At 39.1% G+C, this 17,342-nt stretch overlaps 1 protein-coding gene across 1 annotated transcript; it reads left to right on the top strand.

Moving 5' to 3' along the window:
• Positions 1-9,099: 9,099 nt before the first annotated feature.
• On the top strand, positions 9,100-16,685 carry LOC135093550 (mitoferrin-1-like). The gene is made up of 4 exons (XM_063992903.1): positions 9,100-9,517; positions 10,944-11,166; positions 11,338-11,394; positions 11,527-16,685. Exons 1-4 carry the CDS (start codon positions 9,401-9,403, stop codon positions 12,249-12,251), a joined length of 1,122 nt encoding a protein of 373 aa, XP_063848973.1. The 5' UTR covers positions 9,100-9,400; the 3' UTR covers positions 12,252-16,685.
• Positions 16,686-17,342: the final 657 nt, after the last annotated feature.

Below are 17,342 nucleotides of genomic sequence, written 5' to 3'. Positions count from 1 at the left end.
GCAGATTTTCAAGCGAGGTGGACGTGTTGCAAAAAAGAAGAGGTCAGGAAAGGAGGCCACCTCATTACTATCAAGTGACATGATAACAGTCAGCAATAAACATATCTACTTAAATCTGAGCGCGTCACAACCATGAGAGACTATCAGGTGGTGATGTTGACTGAGGAAGTATGAAGGATTCTATGTATAGGTTCCTTGATTGGATCGAGTTGATGCGAGAGCTTCGTAACACAACTGCATCAAAATACTACGATAATATCCAGAAGTTTTCTTAGCTAAAAGAAGAAAGGAGAGAAAAAAAAAAAAAGCTTGACGAATACCGTTATTGACAGCGCATTACTTTCTTGAACGATTATTTTATCAACATTGAATATAGAATAGTGATTCCTGCTACGCGGTGATAGCGTCACTCGTTTTGCACAGCTCATCGAGGCATGATGAAAAGAGAACAAAAGAACAGTAGAACGCAATTGCTTGTCACCGCAAAATGCAACCACGATGGATGCATTCTAGCGTGTGCGTGAGTGCGTGGGTAATGTTTCCTTAACAAATATACATACACACTGATCAGATTGCATGAAGAACACTACAGACAAACGCAGTCGCATAAAATGCAACGGAACATGGTACTCTGGGTAACAGGAAGCACTAATCAGGGATAACCGCAGCCCGCCACCCTCTGCTCAAGTCACGAAGGTGAAAGGCTCCCTCACATCCTGTGATTCGCATGTAACAGTAACGATCGACCCGCCAGCACCTAGCCTGTCGCTCAGCCAGAAGGAAAAGCAAGGAAACACAGATTGCATAAACATATATATATATATATATATATATATATATATATATATATATATATATATATATATATATATATATATATATATATATATATATATATATATATATATATATATATACACAGTAAAATCCCTCTTATCCGGCATCAACGGGACCGCCGACATGCCGGATACTTGAATAGAAGTGAAATTATGTCTACAATCACTACCCTACACTCACGCATCTTACCATAACAAAGATCAACTGATCTTAATCAGCAGCTGATCTGATCAGCAGCTTAAGTGTAAGCACAAAACGCTTCCTCTTTTCTACAACTTTAGGCATGATGAAGGCGTCAGGCGATAAACAGTGCACACGTGGGACTGAGTCACTGAGTAAACACAGTGCAGTGAGCCGCGGGTGGCGCGAAGCAGTGCGCTCTAGTGGCGAGGGGACAAAGTATGCCTCTTGCGGGAATTTTAATCGATTTTATGAGTACACATTGATTTTTTATTGATTTTAAGACTCGGGAAAAAATGTGCCGGATACTTGAAGCTGCCGGATACTCGAATGCCGGATGAGAGGGATTTTACTGTATATATATATATATATATATATATATATATATATATATATATATATATATATATATATATATATATATATATATATATATATATATATATATATATATATATATATATATATATATACTACTACTACTACTACTACAACTACTACTACTGCACACTTCTACTTGAATGAGAAAAACCACTAGATTAAAATATATATATATATATATATATATATATATATATATATATATATATATATATATATATATATATATATATATATATATATATATATATATATATATATATATATATATATATATATATATACTCGTATATGAAATCTAGTGGTTTTTCTCATTCAAGTAGAAAAGTGTGCAGTAGTAGTAGCAGTAGTAGTAGTAGTAGTAGTGGTAGTAATAGTAGTAGTAGCATTAGTAGTTGCTGTTGATGTTGTTGTTGTGTTGCCTCCGCCAATTTTTGTCGTCCCTGCAGCTGTTAACTCTGTACAGGGGCCTTATCCGTCCATGTATGGAATATGCTTCACAATATTCCATTCACAATGCGATTCTCAGCAAGATGGAATCAAAAGCATTCCGTCTTATCAACTCTTTCAATCAAATTGATTATTTTCAGCCTATCTCTCTTCGCTGCAATATTGCATCTCTTGCTATCTTCCACCGCTATTTTCACGCTAACCGTTCTTTTTCTATTAGTAACTGCATGTCTTCTCTCCTCTCGAGGCCTCGTTGCACATGACTTTCTCTCACCCCTATTCTGTTCACCGCTTTAATGCATGAGTTAACCGATATTCTGTCTTTCTTCTCTTTCTAGTAAACTCTGGAACTCCCTGCTTACTTTTATATTTCCTCTTTCCTATGACTTGAAGTCTTTCAAGAGGGAAATTGGATGATCCGTTTGCTTACTTTTCAGAGACTGACACCCATATTAGCTCTCTCTCTCTCTCTCTCTCTCTCTCTCTCTCTCTCTCTCTCTCTCTCTCTCTCTCTCTCTCTCTCTCTCTCTCTCTCTTTCTGACGCGGTAGGCGTGACAGCGGGGAAAATTGAGGAAAATATAAGTGAGACACGAGGTTTGGAGAATACGATACCGATTTTTTTACCTAGCGTCAACTTATTCGGGACTACTTTGTTGAGGTACATAGAAATGCGGGTAAGGAAGAAAGAAAAAAAAATCGTTGACTGAAAGGGAGTCAACTCAAGAAGAATTAGATTTGATTGGCGAGACTAAATATTCTTATGTAGTTAAGACAGTAAGGGACAATAGTTGAAACTCCTGGGTGGCGTTGTAAGAAGAGAGAGAGAATGGGAAAATGTAAGTTGCAATCTAGATGATCTGGTGCGAAAAATGGAGCGGATAAACATAAATTTGACAACCACTGCTTCAGGATGCAATGAATGACGAGTAGAGGTGAATGGTAACAACTGAAGATTGTGAAATACTCTCCAAGGCACGTTCATGCTCTGCTGTGCCATTTCCGCTACTCTAGAACGATAATGTAATTAAGTTGTAAGTTACTTGCAGTCATGGCCAGATGATGTAATCTGGCCATGACTGCAAGTAACTTACAACTTAATTACATCTCTATCTCTTCTTCGTATTTTTTTTTTTTTGTTGCTCTTGCCATCACCATCACTACTACTACTACTACTACTACTACTACTACTACTACTACCACCATATGAAGAGTGGATATAAGTGTGGCAAAAGTTTTTAATCATGACTATCAGTATTACTCGAAAAGTTCAATTCATTCTTCGCATAGTATATGTGTGTTGGAGTGCGCTGTTTCACCCTTCATGTAAACATCCTGCCGTGAGATAGTGTAGGGTTGGTGATAGTTTTGGTATTATCTTGATATTAGATAGTATCTGGTTTGACCCCACACCTGGTACATACTATACATATCAAGCTTATCGCAATAAAAAAATAAATAAATAAATAAATAAAAGATAGTAATAATGATATTAATAATCTCGTCATATTTTCTTTATTAAATAGTGGGAATTCTTAAGTGTGTTAAAATACCTTCGTATCATTAGTAAACACCAAAGCCACAGCTGTCTGTGTGTGTGTGTGTGTGTGTGTGTGTGTGTGTGTGTACTCGAGTTCCAGCATTTTCAAGTAAACTCGCAGTTATAATGTAACATATTTCCCTATATATAGTCTATGTATTCGCATGTGTACTTATGTATCCTGCATGTGGACCATGGCACGACAATTACAGACCCCCTTCCACCCATGACAGGGGCAGCGAATGCCAACACGCGGCACCGTCAGGGGGATATTTTCTAAACCACTAACACAGTACATAACAATAGGAATATCGACATCATTATTCAGATCATTATCTTTGCCGATTCACTTTCTCGTGTGTGTGTTTGTGTGTGTGTGTGTGTGTGAATATTACTATCTACTTCTATTGTGTCTACTAAAACAGCCAAACGAATTTCAAAACAAGGATATCATCGATTTAGATATATTTCTGTCAGTTCATGCTTATGTGTGTGTGTGTGTGTGTGTGTCAATATTATCATTATCATACAGTTGTATCTAACCGGACCTCAACGTCAACAAGATCGCGACAGTTCATTGTGTACCCCTAAACGTGAAACCCAAGGCCTAACGTACCCTAGCCTACCGCCATGCCGCAGTGAACGCTCCCCGCTAGTCTGCTGCCAATGACGTCGTGTTTCTGCCAGGGCCTCCCTCCCTTAGGGCCTTGGATTCCCGCGGCGTTACTATCCTTGTTTTACTTTCACAATGCTTCGGTGTCATAATAATGCCGCTAATCTTAGAGTTTAGCTGACATGGCACTACGAGAACTTAAAGGCTCACTCAGAGACTGTTTGGTTATTAATGTAGCCATGAAAAATTTATTTTATTTATTTATCTATTTTTTTAACTACTACTACTACTACTACTACTACTACTACTACTACTACTAATAATAATAATAATAAACTCTAATATTAAAGAAAACAATCTCTTAGCCGCGATAATATCTTCCATCCAGTTACTACTACTACTACTACTAATAATAATAATAATAAACTCTGATATTAAAGGAAACAACCTCTTAGCCGCGATAATATCTTCCATCCAGTTTATGTATGTATTTATTTACGAGTCGCTCGAGGGTTTCACTTTCACTTAGGAAAACATGAGCATGCGACTGTGACTGTGAGAACGTTTCGGGCAATGAGGCGGAGTTGCCAGCAGATCAGGAAAACCTTCGGCCATTATCCCCCCCCCCCCAAAAAAAAAAAAAAGAAGAATAAAAAAAAAAAAAAGTTAAGAATTTGAACACAAACCATACAAAATACGGATTGTGCACACTTGATGCACATGCAGTACACACACAGAAAAAAAAAAAAAAAGAAGACATGACATCTCAACATCTACAGATCAATGCACACACACACATATACACATGCACGCACACGGCACATACACTGCTACAACTCATCCGCCTTCTTGACATGCAGCGAACGTTCATACTACACAGCTTCCGAGAAGTATGGTCTTGAATGCAACATTTACAATGTATCACGCCGATCATAATTCCTCTAAGTCTAGCAGCAGATCGCATATAATTCTGGAGTGTGCCCTGAAACGTTTTAGGATTCCTCTGCTGAGCATTCATTTCGTGACCTTGAGCTGCGCCGCAGCATGTCCGTGACGCCTCGGCGCTTCAAATGATCAGCCTCTCTCTTCGTGGCTTTCTATTATTTTTTTTGTGACATTCTGTATATCATCGGTAGTGTAATCCGTATACTTGATCGTTAATCCGCAGCATAACAGCCTCTCCACCAAGTTTGACTGGACGCCGAAGAGAAAAACATTCTAGGAAAATTTTGCGTGTGGCTTGGGAATTGACGGGAGAGGTCACCGTTGGAGAACATTCCGGGAAAAATGGAAGGCTTCATGTGAAGCCGCGTAAACAGGTCTTGATACACCTTTGTGAGGAACACGGCCTGGCATCAGAAAAGTTATGCATGATTAAAGCGCCTGCTTTATATGTGATTGTTCGCTATATGATAGCGACTCAAATAATAATAGTAATAATAATAATATTAACAACAACAATAACAACAACAACAACAACAACAACAACAACAACAACAACAACGACAATAATAATAATAATAATAATAATAATAATAATAATAATAATAATAATAATAATAAACAATTCATTTATTCATCTGATAACAAAATAATTGTTATCCTGACGTGTTCCCTGGATGTTACTCCGTGCCCACTGCCCAGTGCTTGTTTGACGGGCATCGGGACTTCCACCTCCAACCTCCAAGAAAAGAGAACAGGGATTTCCACCATCCTCGCGTCACAACGTTTCAGTCATAGTGTAGCAATGCAGCTTCAGAGTATTCGGTGTACATATTCCTACTTCCCGTGGACTAAGCCATGCACAAGGTTGTCTTTTCCGTCACTCCTCCATGTTATGCAGAATTCGATTCAGCAACGCCATACCCAATGTTTTCTGTCATACGTGGTTCATGAGTCATGAAGTATGTAGATAATACCGAAGATGATGTCATGGACTCTGTATGTCATAACTGGGTCTGTGAGTGTTGTCTAATACGGCTTGGGGTTTATTTTTATTTATCCGACAATTATTGGGGAATGTGTTATTGCCTGGGGCCCCTCGCTAGCACCACCAGCAACGTGACCTTCAGCTGGCGGCCTGCACGTCATATGTGCCGCTTCTACTGAAATAGTCCTGTAACATTAGGGATACAGGACTGTGTGTATACATGAAAGGGATGCACTAGACCACGGCGGTTACAAAAGCCGTGCGCCATATGGAAGAATGTTCATTGGGGAAGGGTGGGTAGATATCTCTTCATGAGGAATTCACTGAGATTTAAGCCTATTCCAGTCTTTGTTTGGTTCAGTAGCCAATAGAGGTGCAAGGGAGACGTAAATACTTCCATGTCAAAGGAATAAATAGACAAAGTATTAGGAATTTCGGAGAATGAAACAAATCAATGGTTAGATCAGGTCTGCGCTGTTGTCTGCCATCACCAGCGGCAGGGCTACCAACAGAATGAGAAATCAGGGAGGAGATGGAAGGAAAGTTAATCATTCAGCTTGCGAGGACATGAGTTAACTTCATAATGACAGGCGCGCATCATGAGGTTGTACAATTGAGAGTGTGTTTTGTTGCCTGGTGTAAGTTGATGGGTGTGTTGTGCAAGGTGTTGGTATGCCCGGTGCGAGTTGGCTGGCTGGGTGTGTCGTGGCGGCCACTAATATAACATTTATCATGGATCCCCTCCCTTTCTTTACTGTACCAGCATCAGTTTCATGGAGTTTGCTGTCTGACATGTACAGTGTAAACTCGAAAACAGGAAAATTACAAAGTAAAACAGGAAAAAAAAAAAAAAACTATTAATTAGTGTATTATTTGGATTAGCTCTGGTTGGATGTGTGGGTTGCAAGCAGGAGAGTGATGGAAAAAAAAATAGTGACACCAATAAACTCTGTGTGTGTGTGTGTGTGTGTGTGTGTGTGTGTGTGTGTGTGTGAAACAAAGAAAAATGCTTCCCTTAAAAAAAAAAAAAAAAGTAACCCATTTATGAATATATCGTTACATTTTGACCAAACAAATCCTGCTGGAACTTCCCTTCCTTATCCATCACCATAAACAGTCTTACAGCACTGATAATTATGGAATGTCACTAAAGATTTTGCTTGTATGAAATTACATGTAGGGATTATACCATTATAATAATGATGATAATAGCATCAACAACAACAACAACAACAACAACAATAATAATAATAATAATAATAATAATAATAATAGTAAGAGTTATTATTGTTCTTATTATCATTCTTCTTCTTCATCTTATTATTATTATTATTATTTTTATTATTAATAGTAGTAGTAACAGTAGTAGTAGTAGTAGTAGTAGTAGTAATAGTAGTAGTAGTAGTAGTAGTAGTAGTAGTAGTAGTAGTAGTAGTAGTAGCAGTAGTAAAAGTAGCAGTAGTAGTAATAATAGCAGTAGTAGTAGTAGTAGTTGCTACTATTCCTGCTGTTCTACTACTACTACTACTACTACTACACCAGCAGCAGCAGCAACAGAAGCAGTAGCACCAGCAGCACCAACAGCAGCAGCAGCAGCAGCAGTAGTAGTAGTAGTAGTAGTAGTAGTAGTAGTAATAATAATAATAGTAGTAGTAGTAGTAGTAGTAGTAGTAGTAGTAGTAAACTACACTTGTAGCATTTTATTACTACCATATCTGTTTCGACAAGAGCAATTCGGACATTAAAGACAGGTAGAAGAAATAGAAAGACAATGACGGGAACACATATTTACCTACTTGGATTTCCTGAGAAACATACGTTATATTATTATAACCACATGCAGTATATTAATAAGATAGATAACAATTAAACAATTAGCATATCCCAGGAGGTCTTGATTAAACACCAGCGGGTCTCAGGTGACATCTTCACTGCCTATCTTTAGTAAGGATCAATATTATGTCAGAGTCATGAGCCGGGGAGCAGCTGGGACACTTTCTTAACCCGTATCTCGTCCTTGCACCCCTGCATGTCATTACCTCACCGCTGACCTACTGGTATTTTAAACAATTATTCCATCCTGCCGCTCATGGAAGATATCTGCAAATGAAAACTGTTTGTTCAATCTGTTGTGTTTGAGATAAGAGTGAATGTTAAATTTTAAGTAATCAGTGGTATCATAAATGTGATTTGTGTCTCAGAGTTTTGTGACGGTTCAGCATAAGCTGGATTGTAGGTTTGAGATAAAAAAAAAAAATCAAAATGAGAGAGAGAGAGAGAGAGAGAGAGAGAGAGAGAGAGAGAGAGAGAGAGAGAGAGAGAGAGAGAGAGAGATTTTCTGGATAAATACTATATCTCTGGGACTCAAAGAGATGTGACAAGTTCTATCTCTGCAGTACTTAGGTCTGTGCAATTTTACAAAAGAAATTACTTGTGAGGCTGTACTTCATAAGTTTATGTCATGGGGCAACTTTTCACTGGATTCAGGTGACAGTCGCAAGCGTTATTTTTGTTACAGACATTTTAAGATGTGCGCATCTCACCCTGTGAGGAGTGTAATGATTAGATAGGAATACTTTGCAGAGATACGTGGCCACATAGGACGCTAGCCTGATACCTGTCACCATGACTTGACAGATCCTCTGTAAAGTTCACGCTTTCGCAGCTGAAGAATGGATTTTTCCTCACCCAAGGATCTCTAGAGAGAGAGCCCTCATGGTGGCCTCGGAAAGGAAGCAATGGAATGGGTGGTTGGCACGTGTCACCAACCCCCGGCAGACCAAAAATAACAGCTTCAATGGTCGTTTAGTTTCAGGTATTACCAAATATTATCTATTTTATAAAGGAATAGATATTTCCAATGAGATGTAATGTCTGTCCGATAATTGTCTCTAAATTGTTCCAATATTTCCTTGTTGATTGGCTTCTTATTGGGAGATAAGACCCAGGTGAAGTCTTGCAGAAGGCAGCCGTGATGGCGGGAGCTCCGTCTGTTTCATTCATTACAAGTACCTGCAATGCGAGGTTTTGTCACTTTATGACATACATGTTAAATATATATGTAGTATATTTTGAAGGTTTTGGTATAACTGATTTCCTAACATAACACTTTGTTTCTGTTGGCAGGTTGTGTTGTAGCAGCGAAACAGACGTAGCTTCAGTCACGGGGAGTCTGCGCCATCTGTAGTTTCATATTATTTACTGAAAAATGAGTATCGGACTAAGCACCACTCATTTCTATCTTAAATAATGTAACTTAATTTTTGATTGAAGAAAAATGATGCGATGATAGCTGCCAATATTGGATAAGAGTTCCCTACAACGATAAGATGGATTATGGTCAGTCTGCAAGTGGCCGTCAGAGAGGAAGGGTTGGCGCCCCTCCTGGTGTACTTTCACTTCGCATAAAACGAAAGGAATCCTTTAGTATAAGTGATATATACGACAAATAGTGATAGAAAATAACACAAGATGGAGTTTGATGAGTACGAGTCCTTGCCTACGAGTGACGTGGGGGTGCACATGACGGCCGGAGCAGTGGCAGGAATAATGGAGCATTGCGTAATGTTCCCAATTGATTCTGTGAAGGTGAGGTCCTCGGCTTGCAGCTGGGAAACGACGTGGTGTGTGTGGGAAGGGAAGACGACAAGGTGCAGGGGTAGGTGAGGGCGTTAGGTGGTGGACGGGGTGGTGTGAACAGCCCACGGCAGGGGTGCCGTGGTGCAGCACCTCACAACCGGGGCACCACCGCCGCCAGGAGTGAGGCACCCCTGGACCGTGGTCCTGTTCTGCCGGGAGCAGGTTCGGTCGTGTTTAGCTGAGGCTGTAAGACGTGTATGTTATTCTGGGTAATAGAACCTGTAAACAGTACACAGCTCAGTCCTTCATACTGACAAACCCCTAGCTAACATTACGTTTAACAGATAGGCGCACCCATACATTTGAGCTACGCTTGTATTTCACATACAATTTCCTCTGCATGACTGGCCAGGTAAACTGTAGCAATCGGCCTCCCTAGCTCCTCATGTCCCTCACCTTGACAGATCCTCAGGGCACGTCCAAAACTGGAGATTTTAAGTCGGGAAAGCTGATCTAACTTCGTCCAGCCAGATAGATATCAGATGTGGTTTGATACATGAAGCAATCTGTAATTGGATGGTGAAGTATGAAGGTGCTGGAGGGTTTGTCTTAGACACACTTGATAGAAGACTGGAAGGCCTGGCAAAACATGACTCTCAGAACACAATTCTGCCAGTAATTGTGTTAGCTTCCCATTGTTGTGACTAATCCCATTGACAGTGTGCCCCCTGAGTAGCCTCTGTGCAGTTAAGCCGTGTGGGTGAGTGGGAGTTGGGTGGTGGTTCTACACACTGGTCAAACAGAGCAGTGTGTTGGTATGGCACACTGAATCTGGCTTTTGTTCAAAGGGCTGGCGTTTATTTTTTAAATTTTTTTTTTATTTTTTTTTATAGTTTGAAAAGATAACGCCAATATATCCATTTGTGTGATTTACAAGCTGCTGAGTATTTATGGAGCTCTGCTGTTGCCCAAATTTTCACTTGATTTACCAGATGCATTTGATGTTAGGGTGAAAAATTTTCAGTCTTGACAGATCTTGGTAAGTAGGTAGAAGAAAAGCATGCACATCTCGTCTTAGTCCTGTGGAAGGAAAAGGGTTCCAAGGATATGGGTCAAGGACATGTGTGTGTGTGGGTGGGCGGGATATGCAGTGCTAGCAGGTTACTAGAGCAAGATGTGTATACCATAGGCTAAAAGGTCAAGAAAGTGAGGATGAACATCATGGCAGAGTGCCACTTGGCAGACACCCTGTGCTGCCGTGTTTTTTAGTATGTTGTATTTTTTGTGCATATAGTGCTACATGGTCCGCAGTTGTATAGACAAGTGGTGTGCTGTTGGGGACTGATCATTTTGATGTCTTGTTATATTATGAAAGTTCTTTAATTTTCACTTGCAATGAAGAAATAATGTTTTGTTGTTCCATTTTATTGCACAGACACGGATGCAGAGCTTGGCACCTTCCCCTGAGGCATCATACCGCACCATCCGGGAAGGTCTAGTGAAGATGGTGAGCTCGGAGGGTGTCATGCGGCCACTGGGAGGAGTTAGTGCTGTTATCATTGGAGCAGGACCAGCACATGCATTTTACTTCTCAGCATATGAAGGGATAAAATCAAGGTTTAGCTCAAATAATGAACTTCAGAACCATTTAGTAAATGGTACGTAAGTGTTGCTTCTTATAATTCACAGTTTTTGTGTAATTATGTATTACTGTATGTAAACATCATCAGCTTCTCCACATTTTCCAGCAGTGTTCAGGAAATAGATCTTGTATTATAATTTGAATTGTTTTATTGAGTCAGAATTCTAATGCTTTATGCCCACTACAGCTGGTGCTGGCTGTGGAGCAACAATTCTACATGATGCTGTCATGGTTCCCGCTGATGGTAGGTACTTGTTCAGTTTGGTACACTGTTAGGTGATACTTATACTCCAATATCACTTTTGCCATCTTAGATTTGTTTTGAAGAAAGTGGCAAGATATGTGACTGAATTGTGTGGACCCTTTTTTTTTTCAGTCATCAAACAACGTATGCAGGTGTACAACAGTCCATACTCATCCTGTTTTGACTGCATAAGTAAGATGTACCAAAGAGAAGGCATAAAGTCGTTCTACCGTTCCTTCACCACGCAGATGGCCATGAATGTTCCTTTCCATGCCATCCACATTGTCACCTATGAAAAGTTCCAGAGTATCCTCAACAAGAAGAGAGAGTACAACCCCAAAGCACACATAATAGCTGGGGCAGCAGCAGGGGCGGTGGCCGCCGCCTGCACCACCCCCTTGGACATGTGCAAGACTGTTCTCAACACTCAGGAAACATCTGCACTCATCCAGTTACAACAGTCTAGAGTGGTGGGCATAACTGGTGCTCTTAGGACCATATATTTAATGAATGGTATCCCTGGATTTTTCAAAGGCATACGAGCCCGCATTCTGTACCAAATGCCAGGAACAGCCATCTCCTGGAGCATTTATGAGTTGTTCAAACACCAGTTGTCAAAAATTAATAGAAATGAGAGCGGACCTCCACACTGGGACAGTGATCTGAGGAAAGACAGTGTTGTTAGAGAAAGCCGAAGTGAACTTGAATCGTCCAGTACAAACATGACTGATGGAAGGGAAAAGCGCATCATTCTCGGCTCCACCACAAATAAAACTGTTGAAAGGTTTCGGAGTCTTCATATGCCAGCCCTGACAGCGAGCTGTGCAGCTGCAGATGATAACTTTCTTGGCAAATAGCAATAGGTAGAGTGTAACAACTAAAAGACATTTGTTTTAATCTTTTGTTAAATGTCCAGATCGTGCCTTCAGTTGAATATCATTTGAGGAGAGAGTTGTACAACTTCTTGACTTCTTTGTTGGTGATGTTCTGCTCATTGCAGTTGGAAGCTTTATCTACACAATTTTCCTCTAGAAACAAGTGTGATGAGTACAGTTGTGCAGATGGTTCTGAAAATATTATTAGAAAACATATAATCATTCCCTTCTCTCACTTCATCTTCAGTATTAATCATGATCATAACAGTATACATAAGAATACTTGTAAGTCAGTGATCTCTGTCTTTATTTGTCTTTATTTGTAGAATGGAAGGGTTAGATTCAGGCATAAATTGTAAAACAAACATGCATCCCTTAGAAACAACCACATATACATTGACACAACAGTCTACACAATACCCAGTGCTCATCCTTTGTTGGATTTCCTTCACTGCAGGTTTACTTTGCATGTGGGAAAATTGTAGCTTGATCCTTGGCTCTTTGTTTTCTTGTAAGCTTCTGTACCCTTGTCTTGTACCAGCAAGTAGGTACCTGTATAAAACCCAACTCTGTCATGTCAAGGAGAGAAGAAAAAAGTTTTCTGGACTTGCAAAATATGGCAAGACACAACTGCTACCTTTCAAACACCTCACCATTCTCATAGACATTCCTTTCCGAAACTGTCACCCACACTTTCTCTCTCTCTCTCTCTCTCTCTCTCTCTCTCTCTCTCTCTCTCTCTCTCTCTCTCTCTCTCTCTCTCTCTCTCTCTCTCTCTCTCTCTCTCTCTCTCTCTCTCTCTCTCTCTCTCTCTCTCTCTCTCTCTCTCTCTCTCTCTCTCTCTCTCTCTCTCACACATACACACACAAATAAATGAAATGTTAACACATTCTCATTTATTTATCTCTTCCGTCAGCTTATCTTCCTATAGAGGTAGTAGCCATGCTTACACAACACTAGTACACATCATTTCTCTCACCACGGGCACATTTTAAAGTTGCTCTTCATACTTGCTGCTTTGATGAAATGCGTAGACTCCATCCAACAGTCTTCCAGCAACACTTAATGTTTAGAATGCTTCTCAAGTATCTTGGTCACATCCTTTAAGATACTTTTACTTCTCAACATTCTTAAAGTTGACAAGTTGTAGGAGCCACATGTGCCTGTCTAGTCAGCTTATTTCTAGACAGGCATGAGGTGCAGTGTAATAATCTAATGGCACCCCTGTTGACAATGAGAAAAGCTAGGACTGTCATTATCACTATTTATTATTATTATTATTATTATTATTATTATTATTATTATTATTATTATTATTATTATTATTATTATTATTATTATTATTATTACTACTACTACTACTACTACTACTACTACTACTACTACTACTACTACTACTACGACTACGACTACTGCTACTACTACATGTGAATGTAGGTGTGTAAATGTTTTGTTTTGGCCCCACCCCCTCTCAAGGGGAAGTCTGCCTGATAAATAGATATATTATTGTTTTTAGAATGATAATCTTTCATCATCATTATTACTGTCATGTCATCATCAGCACTCCAACCCCCTCCACCAAACAGATATCCATTTCGTCAATGAAGGTTCATACTACCTGGTTCACTTCTGTTCCTTCTATTAGTTTTTGCTTGTGATTGAGGCAACAACATAGAATGGCTCAGGAAACTGTTCTTTGAATGAATGATTTAACAGCTTGTATCACAACCTCATTTGATAGATAACTGATAGACAAAGATGTATTTCCTCAAAGCTGTCTTGATATCGCATTTTATGAGGTTTTGTGAGATGTGTATGCCTCCCTGTTTGAATGGTGGTTGTGACATCATTGTGTCTTTTGTGGGTAATGACACCTTTGGTACGACTATTGACAGGTTGCTCATTGTGAGATTGGACATGTCACTGTCTTGAGCTGAGGCAGTAACAACTCCAAGTCTCATCTTCACTAAATTATTATTTCAGTTTTAGTTTAACTCATTTTCACAAACTTCATTAAGTGTATGAAGACACCAAGCCATTGAGACCACACCTTCTTGTGTAAAATGAATCAGCCAAAGATTTTGTGAAATGAAAAGTAATACCAAAGCTCAGTAGTAAGAATCTGCAGCTGATTGTTGTGTAGATGTGAAGATTCTGACTGTATTGATGTAGAATGTAATTACTGAAGGAAGGAGTGAAGAAGATATTATTCTCTTGAATGCATTCTAGTCAATTTCTCAATAGTGGGAACTGAAGCAACATTAATTAGGAAAGCACTGCTTAATTAAAGGATTGACTAGGCTATGATTCAAGAAGCTGATTGAATAATATAACAGTGAATGTGTTCCCCCCGTCAGATACGTAGGATTCAAAAGTCATCGTGATTGAAAAGCTAAAAATCCTGGAACATGAAAAACAGAGAGAGAGAGAGAGAGAGAGAGAGAGAGAGAGAGAGAGAGTGTGTGTGTGTGTGTGTGTGTGTGTGTGTGTGTGTGTGTGTGTGTGTGTGTAACAAAGTGAACAGAAACAGGTAACAAGTTTTAACAGTTTGTGATCCTGTCTACCTAATGAAAACCACAGATTCATAGTTTCCATAATGTACATATTTTAATGTACATATTTTTATAGAGCTGGTTGCAGGGGCAACAGCCTTAGAATGTTTCCAGGAGGTGCTGAAATTGTGATAATTGCAAGCGAGACCTGCTGTTTTTGCAAAATTCTCTGTGGTCTCCAGCATTTTCATCCACTTGTAGTACGCTGGAGAACTTGTTGCCTCACCAGTTGTGATACGTTGACTTGCTTGATGTCATAATTAACATGTCAACACTTGTTTTTAGATGTTTATGTCAAGTAATACTAAGAAATGGTTAAACCTCTTATGGTACACTGATCCAAGGCTCATGTTGAACAATTCTAACTGTATTTATGTTGCACTCATGGTTGCTGGTGTTGGGTTTAGCACAGCATCATAGCTTTATGAAATATTTTGCTTTTGCATTTAGTATGATGGTAATTGAAGTATTCAGGTCAAAGGGAGTTACTGTCATGTCTTAATTGAGTTTTATTTCAAGAATTGATATGCTTTTTCTGCATTATGCTTGATGGTCTTACCAGCCAGTGAGTCCAGTATACTTGATCAATTTGCACTCTTATTTGTGGGTTGAGAGTTTCAACTCTGTCTTGGATGTAATGCAAGGATATGATATACAGTATATTAAGTAACTGATATCTTTATATAGTGGAATGCTTCCCATTTTACCTTGTCAGAAGCACCTGTATTGATGTGTGACAATAGTATGAGTCTTCTAAATGTAGTGTAAGTTCATTGATTTTGTCATGAGTCATAACTGCTGCAGCTCAATTGGTACTTCTCACCAGCTCATGCCACATAAAAACACCAGTTATATGCCATTGAACTTCAGATAAGTGAAAGTTTCTCATTTAGAAAGAACTTACACCAATTGTACGTAAGAAGAAAAGTTTCTGAAGGGTTATTGTAATCTTCAGTCACTCCTCCAGCCTTGGAGGTGTGATGTTTCTTTTGAGTTCTCCCTCCTTCCCTAGCAGTATAGACAAAGTGGTAGTTAACCATTTGAACCTTTGTAAAGTGTTTGTCCTAGTACACTGTCACTGCAGGTGTAGACAATTACAGAATAATGGCTGTAACATCAGAGTCAGTCATAGAAATCAAGAGAAAGTAATAGTATGCACTACTGTCTGATATCTGATATCAACTAATGAAAAAAATCAATAGGTAATATTAAGTGACATTGTGACTAATGCATCCATTTTTTTATGTGATATGGTTTTTTCTTGTTATCATATGTGTAGGCATAGAAGACGGCATATCACATGGATTTCAATGCAATAGTATCTATAATTGGGAACACTTGGGTTATGAAACAAAAACTGCTCTGTGAAGACTGGTCTGCTGGCAGCTCTGTGTCACCTGTGAGCAGCCTGAACACCACCACTACCATCATGCAGGCCAGTGGAAACATGGTGTGTGTATACTGTCCACAGTTTTCACCTCAAACCATTAGAAATTTTTTGTTACACAGTGCCATTAATGTACAAAACCATTATTAAGTAACAAATCAAAACTTTGATATGAATTGAAAATAGAATGGTACTTCAATAATGATAAACCTATGCAATTTAATTTAGTCGCAACATTCTCATAATTAATGACGTACAGTTGAATTGAATTGCATGTGTTGTAGAAATAATTGATGATTGGATGTTACATTGACAGTAATATGAAAATTGGGGACTGTTGGGCAGTATACAGACAGGATTCTTCAATACCCTTGGAGAAGCTTCAAGCCCAGGGAGGTTTAATCTTTTCCAGTATTGTTGTTAATCTCATATGTACATAAAGATTATTTAAATGAAATATATTTACATTTTCTAGAAGGAATAGTTTCTTATCCACCTTTAAATCTGTAAATTTAATTGGAGAGAGAGAGAGAGAGAGAGAGAGGGATTATACACAGCCCCACCATACCAGCGTGATACCAGACACCTGTGTACTAGTCTTACACAATGCTCTTGTTGCGCCGCTGCTGTGAAAGAACGTAAAAATCGAGCTGTTTCAAGCCATACCATAGAATATGGATCAAAGTAATATTTTTAAGTCGAGTTAATGAAGCGAAGTGTGTAGGTTATAGTTTAATTTTAGTGGTTGTAAAGTATCGGTGCGTTAGGTCTCCCAAAGGCGTGCATGATTCACTGGTGTACCACGTCACGTTGTAAGAGATCATGTGCAGCTGCTAGTTAAACCGGTTTCTCCCGACGATCATGGGCACGGGATTCTCTCTCTCTCTCTCTCTCTCTCTCTCTCCCTCTCAGGGAAACATTTTGGCAAGTATTTTAATGATGCTGTTTATATCTAATCCCACGTGGTTTATGCAATTTTCGTGACATCACCAACTTGTCAGCAGAAATCTATTGACGTGACACACAAAACTGCAACCATTCTCGTACCCTGCCAATTATTTTCGTAGATTTTTCTTTAAGTTTATTTATAAACAAGTTTCATGTGATTAGCTATATGATCAATATTCCTGAATT

Source organism: Scylla paramamosain, chromosome 43 (assembly GCF_035594125.1).
Source record: "Scylla paramamosain isolate STU-SP2022 chromosome 43, ASM3559412v1, whole genome shotgun sequence".
NCBI lineage: Eukaryota > Metazoa > Arthropoda > Malacostraca > Decapoda > Portunidae > Scylla > Scylla paramamosain.
Note: the sequence above shows the minus strand (reverse complement) of the source record. Positions and strands in the feature narration are given on the sequence as shown.

Excerpts from the sequence above, each read along its gene's own strand:
- LOC135093550 (XM_063992903.1), top strand. The coding sequence starts at position 9,401 with ATGGAGTTTGATGAGTACGAGTCCTTGCCTACGAGTGACGTGGGGGTG. Across the intron at positions 11,167-11,337 it reads TCAGAACCATTTAGTAAATG|CTGGTGCTGGCTGTGGAGCA; the intron begins GTACGTAAGTGT and ends TGCCCACTACAG. Across the intron at positions 11,395-11,526 it reads TGTCATGGTTCCCGCTGATG|TCATCAAACAACGTATGCAG; the intron begins GTAGGTACTTGT and ends TTTTTTTTTCAG.